At 36.0% G+C, this 27,786-nt stretch overlaps 1 protein-coding gene across 1 annotated transcript; it reads right to left on the bottom strand.

Moving 5' to 3' along the window:
- On the bottom strand, positions 1 to 27,786 carry LOC145984045 (UMP-CMP kinase-like). Its single transcript, XM_083117385.1, has 6 exons — positions 27,684 to 27,786; positions 21,961 to 22,091; positions 20,064 to 20,210; positions 18,013 to 18,150; positions 10,133 to 10,309; positions 1 to 1,077 (listed from the first exon to the last, which is right to left on the bottom strand). The coding sequence occupies exons 2-6, from the start codon at positions 22,045 to 22,047 to the stop codon at positions 1,030 to 1,032; spliced, it is 597 nt and encodes a 198-aa protein (XP_082973511.1). The 5' UTR covers positions 22,048 to 22,091; positions 27,684 to 27,786; the 3' UTR covers positions 1 to 1,029.

Raw genomic sequence — 27,786 nt, 5'->3', positions numbered from 1 at the left:
CCCCCCCATGTTCCTACTTCATGGAAATGAACTTCATTTCTCTTCTTTTCTGACCCACCCTTTTTGGGACTTTCCCAATTTCACAGACAATGTCAGACAAAATAAATTTCTTACTAAAGTATTTGGTATTTTAACTGAAAGAAATAAGTATACATAAATTACATTACTTAAATACACCAGTTCATAGGATACAGAGTATTACAGAACAACAGATATCACTTTTTAACTACTGAATCTATCATAGTCTCAAATTGTGAACATTTACTATGGCAGGTACTATGTAACATAACAATTAGCATTTAATGCTATAGCCTTGTTAGGTTAATTTTACAGTAAAATCAGAGCATTTCACTCAAGCATTACTACTTAAAGGACACACATTCTTTAAAGTATGTCACAACATTAAATAATACTTTTATTTTAAATGTATGATCAGTTTCAATAATAGGTTTGTAGCATCTAAACTGTAGTGAAATGCTTTGGCTTTACTGAAAAGCTATGGTCAGGGGAAAATTACATTACATTAAAAGTCACAAAATTATAACAATGGTAATAAAATTATAATATTGTATCACATTAACTGTTCCCATTTTATATTAACAATCAACTTAAGAAGTGGTAGCGTTTCAACTTTGAAGACAATCATCAATTAAGCAGTGCTTGAAGTGGAAATTCATAGCTGGGAGGATGCTTCACGAAAATTTTCTTCACTGGGGAGATAGCATCCTCCCGCCTTGCCCCCACTTCGAGCACTGCACTTAAGATAAATGGAAGAAACAATACAAAGAATTAATATGCGTCCCAAGTGTGTTTAATAATAATAATAATCTGGAAACAAGCAACATTTCAAATTTAAACATGTTTAACGTTTTCTTTAAAAAGTGAAAACTGGAAACAGATAACTAAAGGCAATACATTTCAAGGATAATACCTTGCAAGTAAATAAAAAAACCTGTAAATTGAAATGCACTTCAAATTAATTAAATTCTTATTAATTCTCTACTCTTGGAACCAGCAACATAAATAACTTTATGATAATCCTGCTTCTTCAAATACTTGCTTCACATCAGTGAATACCTGGAAACAGAAAAAAAAAGTCACAAATGAATGAATTGTTCATTAATTTTGCAAGAAATTTTCTTTGTTGCAATAGAAAACTCAACCAACATTCTTACTGTGTACATAACTATAATAGCCATTTTTGGTGAGCCAGACAACTTCAAGTCTTTTTACAGATCTTGCATGTTTAGCATTCAGCAGGTGGAAGCGACATGTATTGAAAAGTAAGAACTACAGAAGTTTGGCTGAATTCCACTTTCAGTCAGACCAAGTGGAGGAGGAAAGGTTGTTCTGTTTCATCTGTAAAGATCTTGCAAGAATGAGGCAGATAAAGCTAATTTACTATGACATAATACTGCATATGACATTTTTATTAAATTCCTCAGGTTGATAAATTATACGTTGAAATGTTTTAATTGCTGGAATGAAGTGTATGCAAGAAGTCCGTTGTATTTCAAGACTACACACACGGAACTAAATCATATTTATCTCTACAATGAATAGTAACAAGATTTACTACTCTTTAAATAGCATATATGTGCTTTCTGCAGTTTTTGGCTCTTTTCAGGTCATAAGGTATTTGTTGCATGGATGAGATGTTTCTGTAGACCATGAGCTAAAACAGTCTTATGCTCGGAATTAGTAGAGATGTATTTCCTCTCACAAATGTCTTGAAGTTATCTGGCTTGATAAACATAAATGGTATATTTGGAGAAGCAGGTAAAATTTTCGATGTTTTCAACATACAAGCAACAAAAACAACCAAACGTAATTTGTAGTGATCTAAGTATAAAATGTATATTATGACCAGGGCTGCACTATTATTTACTTTTTCTATTGGAATTGGCAAATACGAGTGTTATGATTACTACAGAGCATTCCCTGACATTCGCTACGAGACTCGCCGGCAAGTGGTATGGCATCAGCACTTAGTCTTTCCCGGTGAACGGGTCCATGACAGTCGCACGCTACAGTCAGTTTTTTTTGCTCTCCCTGCCTTCACTCTCTTTCCCTTTCTGTTGACGTTGCAGACTGACGGTAGTATAATCCTACCTCAGAAGTTGTTTTGTGTCGTGTCCGTGTGTTGAAGATTGTGGCTTAATATGGCACCAGAAAAGTTTACATTACAACAAAGGATCTTGTAACCAGATGCAGGCACAAACACATGCGATATTCAATCAAACCTTACCGGATTTGTTTTACCTCGGAACAGCGAGTAGGAGGTAAATGGCGAAACTACAACTCACACATGGACAGGCAAAATACTTGTCAAGTCACAAGAAACAACAGTTAGTTTTATAGAATAATGATGTATTAATGTACTAAACACATATATAAATAACAGCCAACTTACACAGAAGATCGCACATTCCAGATAACTATTTATCATGAAAGTCCACGACACTAAAAACTTCACGCAACCGTTTCTGATCCCTCTTCCATTGGCACTCGCAAGTGTTGCCAGATCCTAATCCAAGTTCTTTTCTCTCTTTACAACTACAATATTACTAAAACAAAAAGTAGTATAACCTATCTGGTTATATAACCCCCCTTTTTGAAGAAAGAATTTGTTTTATCCATAAAAAAAATACTTGAACGAGAATACATTTTCACAAATATTTCCCATATACTAACATTGATGTTGATACATTGATAAACAGAACTTTACATTAAATGCACCTTAACACACAATAGATTTGATACACACATTACAGATCCAAGTTATACCTTCTTAATACATCATGAGGAATAGATGCTAAATATTCTCTCTTTCTGGAATCATCACAATTCCATTGTTTAACATTTGATACATTTTGACTTGTATAATTTTACATGTTCGTCTTTCTAATACCATTAGCCTGTGCATATACTAACGCTTCTAGTTTCCACTTCAGTTCCTCATCAAACTCTAAGAACAAAGATAGGAACTTCACTATGGCATGACTGAATGGATTGTTTGCCAACAAATGCATATCTCTAAACTTATAGGTAGTTTCCAGTGCATGCAAAAAATCTAATCCTAAGGTTACAGATACGTTGAGATCTCACATCTAAAACTAAATGAAGGTAACTAAAGTTTCAACCTCTACAAAAGTGTGTATCACTCCCAATGTTTTCTGTTTTATTTTACCTGTGCAATCAGCTACTTTTATTTTTACAACAGGTAATAAACGAGACTTAAATGCACCCTTTGAAATAAACTTCAATAATTCATGGCAAATAATATAAGTTTCTAAGCCATTACCCAAGAGACACTTTATAGGGTTTCGAGGCAAATCCCTTCTATGTAACCTAAATTTTGCAAGTGCTCCAAGAAAACAATCATACCTTGATCGTTCCAATGAATTTTGTCAGTTCTTTTGAAACGACCATAACCCATTTCCTCCTCAAAAAGAGATGCAACTATTTTCCTAGGACTCACTAAGAAGAGCTTATCAATGTGAACAACTTGAATGGAATCACCATTATCTAACGAAGATATGAACAAATTAAATTGTTCCCCATTTTTCACATAGTGCATTATTTCCATTTTCCAATAGCCTTGGGATAGGTGGAAGTGTGCACAACAATATGCGTTCAACATGACTTTTAAGAAGGTCTACTATTATTTTATAACCATCTATCATGTGAGATAAGTCTTTTCCTTGCAACATATCATTGACTCCAATGAATACTAATATATGAGATGATAACTTTGTGTTTCCCTTTACTTTTTGGAGTAAGTGATTTATTTGCTGACCCCCTTGACATAAACCAATGGATGTAAACCACGAAAATGTGTTGTCGCGCGAATATCCCATTTTCTTCTGTGCTAACCTCACAAAAAATTAATCACCAAGCAATTGATATTTTTCAAGTATCGGGTGCCCCTTTTGTAAGCCATCGTTCTTCGATGTGGGAAAACCATGGTCGTTCCCTGCGCCCACTTGCTGAGGACAACCATCTAGTTTTCGTGCTTCTTCCTTGCGAAACGAGACTTACACCTAGGACTTAGACTTATTTCCACTATTCTGGGTTCTTGAACCTGAATCAGAACTATCGCTTTTGCCACTGCGTACATGATCTTTACCAGCAGTAACATTGGAAACATTTATAATTCTGCCAGATCGCAACTTCATGCCTGAACTAAAGTTTGATTGATTTTCTTTATAATTGTGTGAATCATTATGTATTCCAATATTACCTGCCTCGTATCTAGCTATGGACTCAGCTGTAGCAGCCAAAGATACAAAAGGCTGAAGTAGCAAGTGATCCGTTAATTTAGGAGGCAACTGATTTACTATTTGAATGTGTTTCTGGAAGTCCCCCATATTAGGCTGCACAATACTGAGAAGCTTCTGTTGTGACCAAAAGAACCTCACAACATCTCCATGAGTGTCTCTATTATACTTGCTATTAATCACATGAGCCATGCAACTTCCCACCCATGATTCATTCTGGAAAAATGACAAAAATTTTCCCCTGAAATCAGCATAACATGCAAAATTCAGTTTATGTTGTCTGAACCAATCCTTGCTGACACCAGTAAGCATGTGGGGAATACATAACAAGTAATCTTCACTACGAACCACATTATTGTCAGTTGAATCGAACCTTTGAAATGTTTCTAACAGTTGGGCTGAAAAGTTCGTAGGCTAACAATAGTAAAAAAGATTTTTTTGACAAAATTCGATTTTATTATTCAATATAGTTGCCTTCGAGGGCGATTCAACGATTATAGCGGTCATACAATTTTTTGATGCCATTTTTATAGTACGATTTCTCTTTAGCCTCAAAATAGGCCTCAGTTTCGGCGATTACCTCTTCATCAGTGCTAAATTTCTTTCCAGCGAGCATTCTTTTAAGGTCTGCAAACAGGAAAAAGTCACTGGGGGCCAGATCTGGAGAATATGGTGGATGGGGAAGCAATTCGTAGTCTAATTCATATAATTTTGCCATCGTTTTCATTGATTTGTGACACGGTGCATTGTCTTGATGAAACAGCACTTTTTTCTTCTTCAAATGGGGCCGTTTTTTCGTGATTTCATCCTTTAAATGCTCCAACAACGCTATGTAATAATCGCTGTTGATGGTCTGGCCCTTTTTGAGGTAATCGATGAATATAATACCATGCGCATCCCAGAATACTGATGCCATAACCTTGCCAGCCGACTGTTGCGTCTTTCCACGCTTTGGATTCGGTTCATCACGTGCAGTCCACTCGGCTGACTGTCGATTGGACTCTGGAGTGTAGTTATGGAGCCATGTTTCATCCATTGTAATATATCGACGGAAAAATTCGTGTTTATTACGGTTGAATATCGCTAAACATTGTTCCGAATCATCAAAACGTTGTTGCTTTTGATCGATTGTGAGCACGCGCGGCACCCATTTTGCACACAGCTTTCGCATGTTCAAATATTCATGCACAATATGTCCAACACGTTATTTTGATATTTTTAAAGTCTCGGCTATCTCGATCAACTTCACTTTACGATCATTTAAAATTATTTTGTGGACTTTTTTTATGTTTTCGTCGGTAACAGCCTCTTTGGAGCGTCCACTGCGTGCATCGTCTTCGATGCTCATTTCGCCTCGTTTAAATTTAGCAAACCACTTCTCAACGGTTGATTTTCCTGGTGCAGAGTCCAAATAATGTTTACCAAGCCAAGCCTTGGCTTCAACAGTATTTTTTTTCACCAAAAAGCAATGCTTTATTAACACACAAAATTCTTTTTTATCCATTTTTTCACAATAACAAAAGCTGCTTCACTCACAATGCTATATCTCACGACTAATTATCCGGCAGCTGTGAAATTTATACACGTATCTTTTGAAGGTTAGTACTAAGTAAAAATCACATGGATTTAATTCTAGTAACGCCATCTATGAGTCAGCCTATGAACTTTTCAGTCCAACTGTTAGATCACTTAATCTAATCTTACTTCTACGAAAACTTTGTTTACTAATGCTACTTTTGAGGCTGCCATCTGAATCACAACTTGAACCACACCCATGAAAACTATGATCATTTCTACCAGCATTTACTATATGACTATTGGCAGTATGAAGCAAGTTCGAACTTTCATGTCTATCTTTGTTACAAGTTGTTGATACTAATTGGCAACCATAACATTGTTCACATGCCCTTTTCTGTTTTTTTAGCATGTGATCTCAATACCGATCTATTTTTTTTTACTACAACTATCAGCATAAACATGGCTGAGCTTGCTTTGTATGTTATCAGGCTCACGCTCTATCACTGGCGATTCACTGCTTGGATCCATTTTCACATGCTGGCTATGAAACTTTACAGCTTGGATACTAGCAACATTGCTTGAAACAAAATTCGGACTAGAATAACTAAACTATGTATTTAAACATATACTTTACAAAACTAGTGCATATGAATTATATGTTTTTAAATATAAAAATAACAACAAAATGGTGGAATTTTGCACTAAATTTCAGGATATTTATAGATAAATAATTTTACTGATAAAACTGATGTGCTTATTTTGGTTGATGCTGCTAGAGTACCAATTAATCTGTTCCATCCCTATTTACAATTATCATGAACTACTTTAACCCTTTCAGGTACATGGGACATATGTGTCCCATGTCTTATTTTATCCACATTCTTCATATGATAGGGGTTACATGGACGCAAATATTATTATCGTTTCTTCCTAGATATATATTATTACTTTCAAGTGTTTTTGTCGTCAACATATATTATTTATACTGTTTTAGAAGCATCTAGATGTGGCAAGTATATAGCCTTGCATTTTGGATTATGTTTCGTAAAATATCTTGCAATTGTTTTCTAATTCAAAAATACAATTCTGGTATTTGTAATTATTAATGTTTGTACAACATATTTTGAGGAGTTTCTGATTACCTGCAGCGTACCTGAAAGAACTACAGGCTCAGAAACTGATTGGGACATATATGTCCCTATGTACCACATAGGTAACTTTCTGCATGTTTGCAGGTAATTCTACAAATTCGAAAAAACAACATTTCTTTGTAAAGAAAAGTTTTGAATTGTATCTACATAAAATATATATTGCGTATATATGTGTGTGTAATAAAATGTTATATTCTTAACATATTTTTATATTATATTGTCCAAGAAAGATATCAATGCAACGTGAATTTCTTGTTTCTGGTGAAGAAATCGTGCAAATTTTACAAACTGAAGACAGTGACAATGAACATAATCTCCTTCTAGATGAAGAAGATCAATTATTTTTAATAGAAGACATTGATGCAGGAGAAACTAATGTCATCATAGACGATCCTGAACCTGCACTTACTTGTTCAAGAGAGGGATTGACAGTTTTGGACATCAAGCTGAATTCTATGGACCCTAATTGTGAAAGTCCTCATGGAGCTGTTCAAAACCCTGAGTCACATAGTGCTTTCAGTGTTCCAGATTTTAAGTGGAATAGAAGTTACAAGCCAAGGAAATTTAGTATTAATGAAAATTTTTATTATGGGAAAGTTCTTCTTTTCAATGTAGAAGAAAGTGGTTGTGTCCCAAAACCAATTGAAATTTTCAATTCCGTTATGAATTTCAATGAGCTAATCAAATTGATAGTCGAGGAAACTTGCCGATATGCTCAGCAACGGGGTGGTTTTTGATATAAACAGTGCAGACATGAAAGCCTTCTTAGGTATGAATGTAATAATGAGTTACCATGTTCTACCTACTATTAGAAGTTATTGGTCAACGGAACAAGTGTTCCTTACATTTCACAAGTAATGCTTTTACATCGTTTTGAAGAAAATAGTAAGTATTTGCAATTCTCAAATAATGAGGCTCAACCAAACAGAAATAGTCCAATGTATGACCGGGCCTACAAAGTGAGACCAGTAATGGACCATCTAAATAAGAGCTTCCAAACCGCTTTGAGTCCATCTAAACCCAGGCAATAGACGAACACATGGTCAAATTCAAAGGACATAACATTATAAAACAGTATATAAAGAACAAACCTATAAAGTGGGGTTTCAAAATGAGGTGCAGGTGTGAATCAGAAACTGAATACCTGTATGAATTTGACCTATACACAGGGAAGAAAGGGGTCTTGTAGAAGTGGGTCTTGGAGAGAGTGTGATACTGCAGTTAACAAAATCCATTTGTGGTCTTGATTGTGAAATTTATATGGACAACTTTTTTAATTCGCTTGTTCTACAGTACATTCTAGCAGAAGAGAACATAAAAGCTTGTGTTACTGTACGCACAAACAGAAAAAAACATCCAAAAAACTTCCCAACGGACAAAGAAATTAAGAGAGGAGATATTTATGCAGTGAACACTAATGGTATGTCTTGCATCAAGTGGATGGACAATAAGACAGTGTATCTTTTATCTAATTTCATATCACCAATCCCAATAATAAATGTAAAAATATGCATTCAAGGTAATTCTGAGAAAATAAATGTTCCTTGCCCTTTGATGGTCAGAAAGTACAATGAGTGTATGGGAGGTGTTGACCTTATGGATCAGAAAAAAGTTACTTATGAAGTTGACCGTAAGGTAAAAATTAAGTACTACCTCAGGTCATTTTTTGATTCATATTGGAATTAATAATTCTTACATAGTGTATAGCAAGCTTTTCAAAAGTGTGTGCACAGAATCAGGGAAGTCAATGACTTCACTAGAGTTTCGCCGAAGCATTGCTCGAGAGTTGATTGGACGGTATTCGAACAGAAAGAGATCATTGCCAATGACAGTAAGTACCAAAAAGAGGCTTGAGAGTCAATTTCCTCCTAAACCTCCAGAGCATTACATGACAAAAGTACAAAAATGGAAACGCTGTGTGAATTGTGATAAAAGAAACTAGAAAATTGTACGAATAACATGTGCTCAATATGTAATGTATATGTATGTTGTGTGAGATTGCAACTGTTTCCATGAATTTCTTAATAATTTGATATATAATATTGCATTCTGAAGTGAAAAATAATTTTGTATCAAGGTGTTGCTTAATTTCGCATATATTTTGTTATTTGTTACCTTTAACGTACATAGGGACAAATATGTCCCAACAATTATTTCATATTTAATATACATTTTTGTGAAAATTTTTAGTTTAATTGTCCAAATTATTCCAAAAGGTATACAAAAAGTAATACATATCATAAATATCAATTACAGTTTACTTGTGTACCTGAAAGGGTTAAACTGTTATATTGTTCAAGTATCAGTATTGGTAAGGACATGAATCCAAAGTCAAATCTGTTCAACCCTAGATACGAGTCAACTAAGAAAAAGGGGGGTGAGCGTTCTTCTCTGTACATGAACCGAAGTTATATAAGGGAGGTGTGGAAGTATGACTCAACACATTTTTTATATTGGTCATTGAGGAAGTCAGTCTCATTCTTTTATGACAGCCAACTCACCATCCTGATTTGACATTAAAAAAAAGTGAACCATCAAAATGTACCAACTCAGCCCTTCTATCAACATAAACAAAACTTTGACTTATCTCACTCACTTTGTGTCAATTAGAGTTGCAAGTGGTCAGAAAAAACTTTTTACATGGTCTTTTTTTGGTTGGACTTCTTCCCAGCTTTCATTCCCCAAATGTTTTAAATCAATGGAAAATACATAAGTTGGCAGCATTTTTCTCATTCAAGAGTTATTATCTCTCTAGTGTAAAAAAATGCTCATTTCTAAATGTAAAATGTGACTTTCAACATGAAATTCATACCTAGACATAAAGAGGAGTGGCAAGAAAATGTTGGCTCTTTTGAATGGACATTTTTTACAGGTGTTTTCTTAATATTTCAATAGGCAACATACACGTCACATAACTAGAGTAGTTTTGTATATTTTTAGTAAATGAACTCAAAACAGTATGATTTAATTGTCAATGTTTGAATTTGACATATGAACATGCACATGAAGAAAAAACAAATACATTTGCTACAGCTTAAATGTACCCTCAATGATACTATTCTCTCTTCAACCACCACAAATTAAAATAAATATTGCCAGTTCATCCATGCACTTTCATCACAATAAACCTATTAACATGAAATATCTACACTACATTGTAACTTCTTAATGAAGCTGACTCACCTCTTTTGGTCTCTTAGCTGCATTAATTTTCCGAACAAGACCAAGAGCATCATAATGGTTAATGATTGGCATAGTATCATTAACGTAAGTCTGGAATCTCTTTTTCAAGCTGTCAACATTGTCATCAACTCTTCCACTGCCAGCGGCTCCTCTAGCCAAACAACGCTTCATGCATACCTGTATATTAAAATTGAAATATATTAGGATGGTCCCTGGTATTAAGACCTTGTTTTCTTATAGTCTCACACCCTTATGATAGTTTCATGTGCTTAAATAATAAACCAGAGAAGAAAATTATTGAAATACAAGGGTATAAACTTGTTCTACAGTGACCTTTAAAATCAAACTTCTTTTTTTAATATTTCACATTTTTAAAATAAATTATGAACACAAGACAAGAAGAAGATCAAAGTCTGGTTATATAAATATTTTCAATTGTACACAATATATTTTGTCAGCAGATCAATGTACAACAGGATTGGATCAAAGCATATATGATGTATGATAAAGATGAAGGACACTCACAAAGAATACTCATGCAAGAAGAAAGTTGAATTTTCTTTAGAGTTGGAATACTGCATGCCCCTGTACTCCCCTCAATAGATCTAAGAGAATGAAAAAAATGTAGTATATAGCGATGGTACATTCCTACAACCATGTAATGTTTTGTTGAAATCAGACTGATGCTTCTTGAGTAAAAAAATAATAACCTTATACAGGGTGATTCTTTATGTAGTTTACAACTTCAATAATTTATAATTATTTATTGGAACCACATACAGACTTGGTTTATATGTCATTATGCAGCAAAACACTTCAAGTTTTTTTATTAGAAATCTGTTATGGTTCAATGTGTGCACCGTTGGTCATCCTGGACACATCCCAACGAAAATCAATTTCCTGCCAAACATTAACCAGCATTTCAGGGGTAACATTAGCGATGGCTGTTGTGATGCGATCTTGAAGTTCATGAAGATTATGAAGTAGGGTAGGGGTGTACATCCTATCTTTCACAAACCCCCACAAAAAAAAGTCGAGTGGAGTGTAATCTGGAGACCGTGGCAGCCAGGCAATTGGTCCACCACGACCTATCCACTTGTCTGGGAAACGATGATCAAGGAATTCCCTTACCTCTGTCAGGTAGTGTGGCGGGGCGCCTCTTGTTGCCACCATATGCGCCCATCATGGTCATCTTCATCCAACTGTGGAAGAAGGAAGTTCTGAAGCATATCCAGATAGACTTTGCCGGTGATGCTCTCAGCAAGGAAGAATGGTCCGTACACCTTTTCTCTAGAAACAGCGCAAAACACGTTCACTTTGGGACTGTCACGAACCAGCTGCACGTGCTCATGTGGTTTTTCCGTGCCCCAAATGTGACAATTGTGTTTGTTGACTCGGCCCGAAAGGTGGAAAGTTGATTCGTCGCTGAATACCACATTGTGCAATAATGACTCATCGTCACTGATACGATTCAACATGTTAACACAGAATTTATGTCGGGTTTGTTTATCCGCTTCACTTAGTGCTTGAACCAAGGTCACTTGGTATGGCTTCATGGCCAAACGTTTATGCAACACACACCAAACAGTGGTCTGAGGGATACCAGTTTCGCGTGATGTATGCCGTGTAGATTTTCGAGGACTGCAGACAAAACTCTCCCTAACAGCTTCCACCACATCATCAGCCACGGGTGAACGCCCTGGAGCCTTTGTGTGTCGCATAGAACAACCTGTTTCGATAAATGTCTGGTGCCATTTGTACACTGTTGGTCTGCTGGGCGGGTCCTTGCCGTATTCTGTGCGAAACCTTCGCTGTACACTCGTTCCTGACTTGGTTTCTTTGAACCAGAACACGCACTTAGCTCTTTCCCACCAATGAAAGTTACCATCTTCAATGATAGACCGGTAGCGCCGCATGTGATCAACTACACACTATGTGAGTCAAAACTTAAAGTGTTTTGCTGCATAATGACATATAAACTAAGTCTGTATGTGGTTCCAATAAATAATTATAATTTATTGAAGTTGTAAACTACATAAAGACTCACCCTGTATAAAGCGGAAGAGTTGCCAGCTTTGGGACAATGTACGGAATTTTGCTTCTAGAATCGGCCCATGGACCAAATTTGGAGGAAAGCATGACAAAAGACCACTCTATAAGCATATGTCATGCATGTGCTGCAACTTTTGAAAAAAAAAAAAAAAAAAAAAAGCGGAAATCAAGGTGTTCAAGAATTTTGCACCTTTGCACCCACTTCCCACATGGTTCCTTAATTTTCGGATGTTACTTAAAATGTTGCTAACAAAAGGGAAACAAAAGGCTTTTTCAAACGATGCTTGTTAATAATAGTAACAATAAAAAAAAGGTAAAGTGCTCCCCTGTGCATAGCACCATGCCACGAAGGCGTATAGGGGGTGTGGGGGTAACACCCCACACTTTCTTGATCCGGTCGTGAGTGGGGGTGATGTGATCAGCATCACGCCCCTGACCGCCTTTACCCCCCAGGGTTTCCCCCAGGTACCCATGTTATTCGACGCTGGGTGGGCACCGGGTCCGCTTCCATCGTTAGAAAAGTTCCCGGATTTGAACCGGCCAGGGATCGAACCCGGGACCTTTAGCATAATAGTAACAATGGATGAATTATTTTGTAATTACGGTATATAATATCTTTATACATAAACTAATGAACCAAAGAGACAGAACTGAAATACAGTGTATAGTTTTCAAGAAATGATGTGTTAATTGCTGCCATGTACTAACACGTGGTTAATTGCTGCCATGTACTAACACGTGGCTGGGTCAAATTTCGACAATTGGCCCTTTGCCCCCACGTCCCCCCTGAATCCTTAATTGTCGGACATAGCTTAAAATGTTACTTTTTACTCATTCTTGCTTGTAGAATTTATTTTTTCCAAAAGATCCAGGAGTTTACAAGTTATAGACACTTCTAGAAATCTATCCCATAGTAATATGGTGGTAACAAAGGACTTTTCAAACTTCGCCTGTTAATAGTAGTAACAATGGATGTATTGTTTTGTAATTAGAGTATGTCATACCTTCATGTGTATACTAAAGATAAAAAAAGACAGAACTGAAATATCGTGCCTAGTTTTTAGAAATTGCAAGGGGTTCACATGTGACGGTCAATATTTTTGACCATCAGGCAGCTAAAGGTTAACATTTTGCATCTCTGTTCTGGCACAGCATATGCCTTTATTGCTGAACTCTACATGTCCCTCAGCATGGTGATCAACATCTTTGCATTCCCCTTTAAACACTAACCTTCTCACTGTTCAATAGTGCAAAACGTAAATACCACATGCTTTCTTATACTGTATGATGAGGTGCAGCATCTTGACACTCATCCCTGCTGCCCCACAGGCAGAACAGGGAAACTCTGTCCATGGGTGTGCTGCAGTGACAAAGCACAACATTTTTACGTAGTCATAGCAAGAATTGCCAAATGTCAAGGTCAGGGTCAACCTTTCAGTGGGGAGAGAGGGGGGTAGGGCAAAATTTCTCCATAGTAAATGCCAAGGTCATGCATTATGTTGTGCAATTCACATTCTAGTATCTGAGTGTGATAATAATATCTCAAGAAAACAAAAAAATTTGAGTTTGCTTACCATACATTTCCATCCGATCAGAAGTTTTGAAAAATTGGGAGAGCAAATCCTATTGAAAATACAAAATTTCAGGTTGCTAACATTTTCTTTATAATATTATGAACGTGATTTAAAATCTGAATTATTAGGAATTACACCGAAGAAGAGACTGAAGAAAGGCACCAGTCCTACATTGATAATGATGATAACAGTGTTTGTAATGCACATGTGAAGTGGGGATGGCCAAATCAGGATATTTCTTTCTAGGAGATGATTGTAAAATAAGGAAGATAATAATAAATTCTACCAGAGAAATGGAAAAAAAATTCGGAGAGATTCGGATTACCTCCGATATCCGGGTAGTAAAATTTCCGAAACAAGATTTTTAAATTTTCCAGAATCCTCACACTTTTGGCCATCCCTAGTGTGAAGGTAAGATGTGCTAGGAGAAAAGGTTCTATCTGAGTAAGTATGTCTGTCACCTCGAGAACAAAAATCTTGATCGGTCATTTGAAAGAATAGTAAACACAAAACAACAGAAAGTACTTCATGCTTTGTAAAGTAAGAATGTTTTACCGAAATCGATATTTAAACTGCAGGATTCAAAAAATTAAAAGGGGAAATACTATGAAAGAAATATAATGGATCCAGAACTGCTCCTTTTCCAGTTCTTTCCAGCACTAACCGTGGGTAAATTTATGCTTTTGCTTACTTATACTTTTTTCTATGCACCATTACTTTCATGTATTGTATGTAAGTTGTGTTGCGATGTTCTTCAATATGTGTTTTTCTCTTAAAAACATATTGGTTGTCCATCTACATTTTTTGTGTGTGTATCACTGCACACATGAAAAGTGCATGCTTGAAAACCTCCTGCCCCAACAGGCTAATATGTGAAATAAGGTCTCATCCACTAAGGTTAAAGGTGACTGAACCATTCATGTTCAAGGAACATTTACAATTTTATATCCAATCTACAAAATACTGTTTAATGGAGGGGATAAAAATGATTGGTCCAATGCACAAAGCCTTGAGTGTGAAACCATTTTTAACCCAAAACAGCATGACCCAGCTTATCCACCCACCATATTCACCTGATCTTGCTCCATGCAAATTCTTGTTATTCCCCAGAATGAAAAAAGTCAAAGGAAAACGTTTTGCGGGCATGGAAGAGGCAAAGAAAACAACGACAGAGGCTTTAACCCATCCGCTTACCTAGTCGTCGAATCGATGGCCTGAGCTGGCACACGCCTGCCTTACCTAGCCGTCGTTTCGACGGGTTGTGATGTTTTTGCTTGTAACTCAGATTTTCCCTAACAGATGGCATCAGTATGCAGTCCGATTGTGCCTTAAGCTTTGGTAAATGTCCTCCTGAATTTTTCATACCACTGCATGCGGTTGAGGCGAATTATTTTTTCATATAAACAAACAGTGTTTTGTCTTCGTTGCAATCATGGCTAGTAAGAGACTGGTTCCTGATGCGGCAATAGAAAACTTGCTTTTCGACAGTGATGAAGAGGAAAACGTGGATTTATTTAGTGATGATGATGAGAGTGAATCACAGTCTTCCAGTTTCAGTGAAAGTGGAGAGGGTGAAAGTGATGGGGAGTGTGGTGAAAGTGGTGAAAGTGAGGGTGGTGTGACACCTGTTGCCAAGAAACAGAAAGAAGACGAATGGAAATGGTCAGAAACCTGTACACCCAACGATGCACCTAAGAAAATACCATTTACAGGTATGCCTGGTGTAAATAGTGTTGTTTTGCGATCTTTAGGGGCTTCTCCTTCTGCATGTGAGGTGCTAAAAAAATTCCTCAAAGACGATTTTTGGGAAAGTGTTTGCTCTGAGACAAACGCTTATGCCAACAACAATATACATTTTGATGAAAATGGTGAGGCTCAATCAAATAGTACTGATGCAAAATGGTTTGCAACAACTCCTGATGAGATAAAGGCATTTTTTTGTTTGTGTATTCTTCAGTCGCAGGTAAAGAAAGAAAGTTTACAAAGCTACTGGAGCACCAGAAAGATTACTGAAACACCATTTTTTGCAAGTGTAATGCCTTATAAAAGGTATTTGCTGATTATGCGCTTTTTACATTTTGTAAATAATGATGATATTCGCCCTGGAGATAAATTAGGAAAGATTAGGAAACCCATGGAGTACCTAAATAATAAATTTCATCATATGTACACTCCAGAACAAGACATCGCTATCGATGAGAGTCTGGTCAAATGCAGAGGTAGGCTTTCATTTGTACAATACAATCCCAGCAAGAGAGCTAGATTTGGCATAAAATATTATAAAGTATGCGAGTCTTCCAGTGGTTACTGCTGCGAGTTTCAAATATATACAGGTAAAAAAGTCTCCCAAGAGAAATTACCTGAGCATGAAATAATTGTACTTCAATTGATGGAACCCTTGCTTCACAAAGGTTACACATTGTACGTGGACAACTGGTACAACTCCCCAACACTTTGTGAAAAATTGTTAGCTGCAGATACAAACGTTTTGGGTACAGTTCGTCTCAACAGGAAAAAGATTCCTAAAGAATTAAAAACTCTGCAACTAAAGAAAGGTGAAGCAACTGCAATGTACAGCCACAAGATGATTCTCATAAAGTGGATGGACCGTAGAGCAGTATCAATGTTGTCTACAATGCATGATAATATTTACATGACTAACACACGCAAAGTAGACAGAAAGACAAATCAGCCTATACAAAAGCCAAAAGCTGTTATTGAGTACAACAAGGGTATGGGTGGGGTGGACAAGATGGACCAGCAACTAGCCTCATTCCCAATTATGCGCCGTTACCTAAAGGTCTATAAGAAGATATTTTTCTACATGCTGGACTTGACACTGTATAATTCTTATGTCATGTACAGAAAGATTACAAATGTGAAAAATCTGAAGTACAATGAGTTCAGGCTGTTAGTGGTGGAACAGATGTTTCAGGAACTTGAACTACCTGAATATGCACGAAGAGGATGCCCGTCAAATGATAACCCCCTAAGACTTCAGAGTGCCAACTGGGCTCATTTTCCTCAGCAGATCCCTCCAAATCCTGTTAAACAAAACCCATCAAGGCAGTGTAAAGTTTGTTCAGCCCACAACAAGAAGTCCACCAGTAGATGGGAATGTGAGAAGTGCAAGGTTGCACTACATATGCCTGAATGCTTCAAGGAATATCACACCAAACACCACTATTAGGTAAGTTTTTCAACTTGTAATTCCATTATACTTCTTTGTACATTTACTATACTCTATGTTTTACACTACTAGAAAATTTCATGTGGATATGGTAAATAGATTAGGAGAAATTAACATTTAAATTCAGCACTACAGAATCAGCGAGCGGAGAGGAAAATTAAATGGTATTTTACAGATTCTGAAGCTACATTTAAATGGTAAGCGGATGGGTTAAAAGGCATCACTTTGCAAGAGTTTCAGGGCTGCTTCGAAAAGTGGAAAACCCATTTAGACTGGTGCATTGCATCAAATGGACAGTTGTTTGAAGGGGATTAAATTTGTAACACCTAAAATTAAATAATCAATTTTTTATTACAAAATTCCAGTTTCTTTTAAGTCCTCCCTCATAAACTACAGGTGTACTTCTAGCAGGGATTGAACCAAGATCCTTCTGATGTTTGTGCTTATATCCTGATTTTAATGCAGGTAATGCTATGTACTTTTTTTGCACAAGACACACATATTTTTTTACTTAAGACACAAATGAAGAAGAGATTCTCTCTTAGGTTACCAATCAGGTGAAGTCTTGAAAAAATTTCCAAGTTTTTGATATAAAGTCATGCTCATAACATAGGATAGCAATTTTCTCTAAATTTGCCTGATTGATACGCCAAGAGAATCTCTCTACTACATGCTAGGAAAGCTTAAAAATGCCTTAAGAAACAAATATCATGAAAATTTAAATAAAGTGAAGGTCAAAGAGGCTCAAAATTGGATAAAAAAAATGGAATAATTGCAGAAAAGGTGACATTGCTGCAGAAACTGTGGGTCGGAAATAATTCCCAAAATTACTGGGGGGCAGGAGAAAAGTATATTTTGCTTTTCAAATATTACAATACAATAATATCAGTGCTTTCAAAACCATACAAATTAGTTCATTTATCATACACTATATATATGTGGGTGTTTGTTTATATCCCCCATCCCCAAAACACATTGCAAGTTCCAGCTTCAAGTCACAGATCAATTAAGATACCATCACATTAAGGAATTATTGAAAAAACAAAAACAAATAGACTATTTACCTCCTGAGAGCAATCAAAGAAAAGTACAAATTTCACATCCACTTTATCTGACATCTGTTGCTTCCATCCTTCCAAGTTGTTCTCATTGCGTGGAAAACCATCAATCAGAAATTTGCTCGATGAAGAAGTGAGCATTGCCTGCAATAAATTCACATTAATCAGTGGACATTACACATATGTCTCTTCACATATGTTTAGCTACATGCCATATGCTTAATTGAAATTAAAGGAATATCCTTTTTTTGTAAAGAATTGAAATGAATCATTTCTACAACTATTCCATAGACTGTCACATTAGAGATGCATAATCTAAGAGTGAACAATAGAATTTTGAATATAATTATACATTCTGTACAACAAATTACAAGACCTATTATTCTTATAGACTCATATGATTTAAGACAATGTACTTTTATTCATATTTTTGCTATTTAGCATAGTTTTTCTGCCATTTTTTGCTAATTGAAATGGTGAGAATGAGTGATGATTAAAGTTGACGAAGGGTCACTCACACGCAACACCCATGCCCAGGTCAGGATTTGGCTAATGTAACTTCAGCACACACCCTCCAGATGATAAAAGTGTATGTTTCATTCTTCAAGTGGACATAATCATAATAATGTGTAACAAAAGAAAATAGTTACTTTTATCAATTACATTTCCAAATTCTATTAAACTAGGGACAAGCCAATACTGATGGGCTGGTACTGCAGGATACACCAAATAAAATCTGATACCAACATCTAGTCAAAATACCCTAGAGATTTTGGGGTGAATAAAGAAGCAATTTTTATTAATTCTGAACCAAGTGAAATTTGTGATTAAAATTATTTTTGGTTGATTTGTTGTTTTAAGTACACTTTATGCACAGAAAGACTAATTGAGGCTGGAGCTACAATTTAAAGTGGGATCCAAACTGTGCCATGTGCCTCCATTGGGTATCGAACCTGGGACCCCTTCATTAGAAGGCAATGACGTTACAACTATGCCATCAGGGAGACTCTTTGTGATTAAATGACTGCTATATTTATTAGATGTGATAGCTTTATCAGTACTCTATTGGTGCATTAGTTTATCAGTAAACTTGCAATAATACTCCTGACCCGATATTTCTAAAAATAGCTTGAAATTTAGTGCAAAATTCAACCATTTTGGTATTTTCATGAATCCAAAGATATACAATTGTAAGGATATTCATGTGCCCTGGTTCTGTAAGGTAAAGTTCCTCATGCATATAGCACCATGCCATGAAGGCACATTTAGGGGATGTGGGTGTAGGGCCCTACACATTCTCCATCTCGAGGTGATGTGATCAGCATGGCACTCCAGATGCTTTTTACTGCCCAGGGTTGCCCCAGGTACCCATTGATTTGAGGCTGGAAGAGCCCCAGAGCCACCTTATGCAGGGAGTCAGATGCTCTACTGACTGGACCACCATGGCTCTAAAGTAAATGTGTAAATATACATTTCTTTCCAAAGCAAATATCTATTGCACTCACCTGTTACATACAGTATATCACCATTCTGGTTCCTCGTGGAAAGTTGGCAATTTCATATCTGATTGGTAAACTATTGTTTGTCAGTAAATATTACATTGCTACTTTATCAGAACAGGCAAAAAATTCAAATCAATACAGCCCTAACTTTTCATGTTCTGATTATTTCATGGCAATCTGTAAAATAGATAAACGCAGATTCATTGGTATCATATATCTGCAATGAAATACTTATATTCTAATATTTATAACTACTCTGAAGGACTTTAAAATGAATTCAATGTTCAAAATGCTATTGCCTTGCTATCAAGAACTTCTGACTTTGAATCTCAGTGGGGGCACAAGTGCAGTACTTTAGAGCCATCTTAAACTTAAGCTCCAGTCCCAATTAGCCTATCTGAGGATAAAGTCAACATTACAACTGAAAACAACATTGGCTACAATGTTCAAGTATTGGCTTAAATCGGGAAGAGTAGTGACATTGGTATTGGTTCACAGTGGTACCAGCTTGGCCCTGTATTGAATATTTTAAGCTAAATCTTCTAATTTGCTTACTGCTTCCAACAAGGAGCATGTGATCTCTACTGGTACAATGGTTCCATTTTTAATGTGCTCTTCAATCATTTCACCATACTTTGAGCCTGGCTTTTGCCTTTCTTCCCGCAGTAAGTCCCCAGCTGACAGATGAACAAATCCAAACTCCTAAAAAGAGAGAAGGTCATATTACATTTACCCTTCAACACATCTCAATTACATATTTATTTTTTAAAAAAATAAATTATCATAGTTACACAAACACACAGCTATATGACACAAGTATCATATTGAGTAATGAAAAAAACATGTGATTATGACATATGTTGCTTCTGAGCATAAGTAGATGTCCTTGCAGAGCTCTATGGTCTTTCATGCAAAAAGTCAATGAACTTACAAAGGTCGTCAACATATTTCAATATACTTCTTTTAAGCATAGAGTGTATTACATTTACATCTACAGATTAGAGCAAATTCAAGCAGCTATATAGACTTATTTTAATTGCATCTCAGAGAAAGATTGGTTTTTGGTCATCAAGTAGACAAAAGGTTTTGTTTACAAACTGCATACAGAGTAAGTATGTAGTGGTGACAAACATGTTATTTTTTACCAATTCATTTATTTATTACATCTGCTGGTTATTCTAATTATTTTTATTTTTCTCTATCTCTACTGTACTAGGCAGGTGCCTTGGCCTCCTACAAGCCTCCAAACTTTACTTTGCCCTTTGTTGGGTCCTCTTTTAAGTTACTTGTGCCCATCTGAAAGGTTAGTTTATTCCAAAACCTCTTATCAACCTACTGGTTACACTTTTGCATCATTTGCTTGTAAACATGTTGTACATGGATTGTTCAATAAAGAATGGTAATTATTCTCTGTAAGCGAGCACTGGTTGTTGTCATGATAGATTCACTGGAGAAATCACAATAACATAAAGTGGTAAAAATTCCAATCTCATTGGGAATAATTTTCAGGCTGGACCTACAGTTTTAATCTTTATTTGTACAAGAAAGTAAATAATGAATATGTTATGATGCCATATAGTATCAAAGCTACTTTACCTGTTATTGTCTAATTTTCTGAATTTTGATTTGATTGATTTGGTTTATTTTACTTCGCTTTCTGCCACTTTTGGCTAATTGCAAAGATGAGGATGAGTGATGATATGATGATGGACCTCCACAAAGAACACCCATGCCCAGGCTAGGATTCAATCCTGGGACCCCTGGCATCGTAGCATGCTATGCTAACCATGGAGATCTGAATAAGGACACAGTTGTCTATTCATTTGGACGAACTGTCATGCTCACATTTCATGTTGGTTGGTTGAGTTGGTGTTTTAAGTCCACTTTATGCACAGTAAGGCTAACTGGGACTGGACCTACAGTTTAAAGTGGGATCTGAACCACTTGTGCCTCCACCGGGTATCAACCCCTTGATAACAAGGTGGTGACGTTACCACTGCACCATCAGGGAGGCCTCACATTTCATGTGTAAAGAGAGTGGGATCATTACACACAATACTTATGTACTAATCATGCGACGGGTATTAAAGTGTAAGAGAGCATATACATGCTTCATTGAACCAGAGAAGCAATTACATGCATGAAACTACCCACCCAGGGGCTTCAAGCAGCAGGAAAGGAGTCTCATCGTATGTGTATCTCCCATGTAGAACTTCTTACAAAAAAAATTGAAATACAGTAGAAGTTAGAGATTTTCATTATGCATTTAAATGTTAAAAAGGGAACCAAACAATTGGGTATGGACTGGAAACATCTTGATTGCAAGGATAGAGTTGCCAATTATACTATATGGAGTTCACACCTGCCCTAAAAACACTGATAACTGCAAATTTCTGCATTTTGTCTCAATTAAAAATATATTGTAGTTCACTTAGTAAAGAAATGAACATACCTTCACAATATTCGAACACTGCGTTCCTTTGCCAGCTCCTGGCCCTCCAAGCACAAATATTACACATGGTTTCTGTTCAAATGACATACTAAATCTTCTTGCAGTCCCACAATAGAATAACAAACTGCAAGCTGAAAGATAGATAGATTATAGGTATAATATTAGTATAATGGCAATATCAAGAGCATAATCAGTAATATTTATAAAAAATGTACAATAATTTCAGAAAGAATAACCCCCATAATCAACTACTAAACAGAATGTTTTGAATTTTCGAAGAACGCACCGATGTTAGTGCTTTTAACCTGTTTAGTAACCTCATTTGAACTTATTATGCATCTTGGTACTGAAAGAAAAACTAAGTTTGTGTTTTATATTGTATTAAATTTTTGTTATTTTACATCAACTTTCTGCCAAATATTGGCTAATTGTGAGGATGAGTATGAGTAGTAATTAGAGTAAATTGAAGAGGGACATTCATAATGATCACCCATGTGTGCACAGGGACTGAAACACAGGAACTTTGACAATTACTTAACAAGCTCAGCCACTGAGGCAACAAGTTTGTGTTACAATACATAATCTTTTTTGATTGGAATACTGATTTTAAAAAGTAGTAAAGAAGTTATCAGTCAACCAATTTCTTAATGAAAATATCATTCAACATATTTCAAATTCTTGAAAACCACAGGCCATCAATGGTGTCATCTCAATCAATCATCATTGATTGATTGATTTGGTGTTTTAAGTCCACTTTATGCCCAGTAAGGCTAATCGGGACTGGACCTACAGTTTAAAGTGGGATCCGAACCACTATGTGCCTCCACTAGGTATCAAACTCAGGACCCCTTGAATACAAGGCAATGACGGTACCACAGTTCTGAATGAATAATGATTTTTCAAATTTCATAGGAGAAAGACGAATTATTGCACAATTGTAGAAATGATTGTCAAAGTAAATTGAAACCTTGGTGAAAGTACTTATCTCTGGTTGGAGTTCCGAAAAGTGCAATTTATCCACGAAAATAAGACTTAAAAAGTACCTTATGCAAGCATTTAGCATTTATGCTTTCTATTGACAAGGCATTTCTCATTCATAGAAGACAGAGAAAGTATTGCAGAATAGTGGAAATGATTGCAAAAGCAAATTTGAAGCTTTCTGAAAGTAATTAGCACTGTTTGCAGTTCCGAAAAGCACCATTTATTGTGAAAAGAAGATATAAAAGGAACATTATGCAAATATCCCCGCTTCCCATCGACAATGTGTTTCACACACTTCTGCCGACACGAGTCTCAAATGGGTGTCATGCTTGAGACCTACACCAACATGATGAGATGTTGAAAGCATTTATGGAAATTATTGCAATGCTAAGAGCCCTAAACCTTGCCACCTTAACCTAACCATGAAAGCATTTAGATACATTATTTGAATACTAAGAGCCCTAAACCTGTCTCGCCTAACCTAACTACAAAACCCTTTGCACCACACACGTGACCTAGATGGCAGTAGCAGTCCATAACCAAGACAACATGAAAAGAATGGCTGGATGCAAATAAAGAATCACATAGGAGTACACATGGTAATGGTCTGGATTCTTTCATGATTGTTTTTCAAATTCTCCTAGCAGAAAGACTAATTATCGTAGAATTTTGGCAATCATTGTCGCACGAAATTTGAACCTTCCTTAAAGTAATGAGCATTGTTTGGATATTAAAAAAAAAAAAAATATGTTGGGAATAAAAAAACTTAAAAAATAACTTGCACATGCATGCACACTCCCCATGGACAAGGCATTTTCCATTGATAGAAGCAACAGCAAGTACCGAAGAATAGTGGGAATGATTGTAGAAGTTATTTGGAACCTTTCTGAAACTAATCAGCAGTTTTCATTTTGAAAAACTCCAATTTATGGGTAAAATAAGATGTTACAGGTACCTTGTGCAAAACTCCCCATTTCACAATCTTGACGCATTATACAGACTACCACCTAGCCTAACTACGAAAGCATTTAGGGATATTATTTTAATGCTAAGAGAACTAAACCTAACCTGCCTAACTTAACCATGAAAGCATTTAGGGTTATTATTAAAATTCTAAGAGAACTAATCCTGACCCTCCTAACCTAACTACGAAAGCATGTATAGAACAAAATCTTCCAACATTTTGGTGGCAAGAATTATATAGAAGTATATGGAAATGAAGAGCCAGTGTCAAGGAAACACACAATAAGTAATCGCTAAAACTCTGCAGTATGTGTTAACAGACATAAATCGAAATTGAACCATGTAAAAGATGGATACGTCACATGATGAAATTGCAATAAAACAAAAGGAACTTGGGCTGTATGCAGAAGTGAAAAAACATTCTTAAGCAAACATGGAGTACGTAATCGCTAAAACTCTGAAGCATGTGTTAATGGACATAAACAGAAATTGAACCATGAAAAAAATCGTGTGTACTATGATGAAATCGGAATTTCACAATCAGAACTTGGGCCCAGTGAATTTCCGAAAGTTATATATGAGTATTAGGCAGTGCTTTAAAATACTTGAAACAATTGTGGATGCAAGCCCAAAGCTTGGAGAAACATCCTAGCATAGTTAAATGCATCACTGAGCATTATTTACCAGAGAAATTATGATTTGAAAAGTAGCTTAGGCGAGCACCAGTTCTATGCAGCCATTCATGGCTTCTGGTAGTCTTACAGAAATTTCATGCAAGGTTCAAGGGTGATTCATGCTTTAACCTAATTACATGATCAGGTGTTGGAAGCATTTAGGGACATTAATTTAATGCTAAGAGCCCTAAACTTTGCCTGCCTAACAAACCACGCAAGCATTTAGGGACGTTGTATGAATACTAAGGCCAGCCGCACACTGGATCTGACATGACAGGTCACAAAGCAACGCGACGAGTCACTTTGCTTCCGACAAAACAAAACAAATATTAATTATTGTTATCAGTGCTTTTTCCTGGAAAGAAAGTTTTCGGTACAAGTTGGTTTGTTGTTATTATTTGTTATTGTGTTTATCATGAAAACTGCTCTAAATATTGTGGTATATAAACGATCATGCATACATGTACTCACATACTTCTTTCATTAAAATAAAATCCTTTTAGTTTCATTCTCACATATAAAGGTTACCGGTATGGCATACTGTTGCGTACCGCCTGAAAAAAACACTGATTTTTGCCTCCAAAGTAAATGTATAAACACAAGAAATTATGTTCTCATTTGCATCTTAAATGAATAACACTCGCAGCAATATATATATATATATATATATATATATATATATATATATATATATATTTGTCACCGACAGGAGACAAATTTAGTAAAATAACTTTCATTTATTCCTTCCATCTATCCTTTACAAGAATTAATGTAATGAAGACCTGACTTTTGTATGGTGCATTAAATAAATAAAAATGGATGTTCAATGTCGCAGCAGGAACAGAGTTTTGCCAGAATGTAGTTCCGGTGCATTCCGGCTCACTTTAAATGCTGCTCCCAACCAACAAAGGAAAAAGTTTAATTTGCATACTGCAACCACATAGTTATTCGAGCAATAAATATCAAACTGGCCTGAAGATTGTTTTTGTTGTACAATTTACGATATGTTTTGTACATCTCCTGTGCCACTTCATTCAATAGTGCATCAATTTTGTCCTAATTTTCGTGCTCAGTTGACGAATATTCATACAGCGAAGGCTATGCTTGCACAAGAACGAGGTACTTCAGTATTATATGGACTACCTCATTTGAGACAATCTGTTTTCTGGGAAAGCAAAAGAAACACTTATGGACATAATAGGAACACTGTACTTGAAAGTTTACAATATGTAAACCATACAATTAACCTTTTGTTATAAGATTTCCAAAAGTCAGCTATATCACCGAGAAGCTCGTTGAAAGCCTAGACACTGGACGCAGCCACCGCCAATTGCCACATGTATTCCACCAAATACAATTCCAGATGATGATGAGCTGTTTAACTGTACTTTTTATTTCAGCATTTAGGTTAGGGAAGCCACCGCCGATTAATGTAGACAAATGAGGTAGTCCATATAATACTAAAGTACCAAGAACAATTAGCTGTTCTGGATTAAACTCTATTTTAAACTTGACCACATTGTCAAACTTACATATAATATGTACTGTCAAACAATACAGTCATTGAGTAACATAGTCGCTAGGGTGACTAAAAATTTCAGTCTGGCGACTGTGATTTTTTGCTGTAATAAGTACGAAATTTTGATGATTCCAAGTTCAAATTGCAGTAGAGCGTAAGTTAGCAAATGTTTTTTTTTTTTTATTTTATCAACTTTGTGAACATTCCATAGTCAGTTAACTATTTCTTACTCTTTGTCCCCCAACACCCCATTTCCTGCTTTCTCAAATAATTTACCGATGTTTTCAATACAGTGATACTCAGCATCTTATACAGTGTGTTTCAAAAGTTTATGTTTATGTGCTCACGTGTTGTGCGATAAGTGAGACCCTTCGCTTCATGGCATTCAAGTTGATTTGTCGCTCTGGATTCCACCCACAGACGCACAGTTTCTTTCATTATTTCAGACGAGGAATGCTTACAAGGTTAGGTTAGGACTGTTAGGTTAGGTTTCATTTGCATAAATACAATGACTAATTATTATTTAAGCTAAGTGAACTAAACCTAGCTACCTAACAACATAGGCATTTTTTGCTTTCGCTAGATTTGTGCAGGAATATGGCTTTTCCTTCGTTGCTACATTTTCACTACCGCCCAACCTGGACACGTTTTTCTGGCTTTCTTAAAGAAAAAAAAAATTTCCGCTCCTTAAAACTTACTTTCCCCGATTACTAACTACAAAATGTTACCAAAAAATTATGAATCGCATGGTAACACTTTACTATACCAGAGACGGATTTCTTCAAATTTACAGGAGAAAGTACTTACGCAAATCATTTTCTGTAGTGTTGTTGATGTTCAGGAATATAGTTTTGATCCATTTTAATGCGAATGCATGTGGTTTTCTACGAAAATCTATTTCCAATGCGCTATTGCTGCTGCCGCCATGATGATGTCCGTATATGCTAAATTGAACGAAAGGAGTGCTAATGGAACCTAACCTAACATAGTAGGCATACATTGTCCCCGTGATGGTTCGTGGGGCTATCATCAATGGTTTGTGGGAAATAAGGAACAACAGTAAGTACTCGTTAATGTAAGAAATATACATTATTTTCGATATAAATTCATTATTTCACCTAAAGAAATGTTCCGCAATGCAGAAGAGTACGTTAGCAATGTAAAAAAAATGCAAAATAAATCATTGATAGGTGTCTCCGGTATAGTAAAGTAGTACCAAAAAAATTGCAACTATTTTGATAAAAAAAACGTGAATACACGTTAATGAATGTTCCGCGAAGCAGATAGGTAAGTACAAATGTCAAAAATTGACAAAACGAATAAGTTATAGGTGTTCGGGGAATATCAGGTTTTTACCGAATATTTCAATGTGCCATTCAATTTTTATTTCTCATTGATCCTCTAGAAAATTTCTAATCTGAAATATAAATTCTCACGTTCGCACTTCTAAACCATAAAAAGCTTTAAATCTGATGTGTAAGCACCGGCATGAGTGGCGATTTTTATATTATTTTAACCAACATAATTATATTACACAACATATGTCAGGTATCAGTCACAATTTGTAATACCTGTACTACACTCACCCTTCCAAACGGGCCTCAGTTTTATTTCGAAAGAGGACAACTTCACAGAAAGTGTTCCCACACAATTATTTGGCTTGTTTTGCGTTTGCAGGAAGTTATTTAC

Source organism: Lepisma saccharinum, chromosome 2, assembly GCF_977018435.1.
Source record: "Lepisma saccharinum chromosome 2, izLepSacc3.1, whole genome shotgun sequence".
NCBI lineage: Eukaryota > Metazoa > Arthropoda > Insecta > Zygentoma > Lepismatidae > Lepisma > Lepisma saccharinum.
Note: the sequence above shows the minus strand (reverse complement) of the source record. Positions and strands in the feature narration are given on the sequence as shown.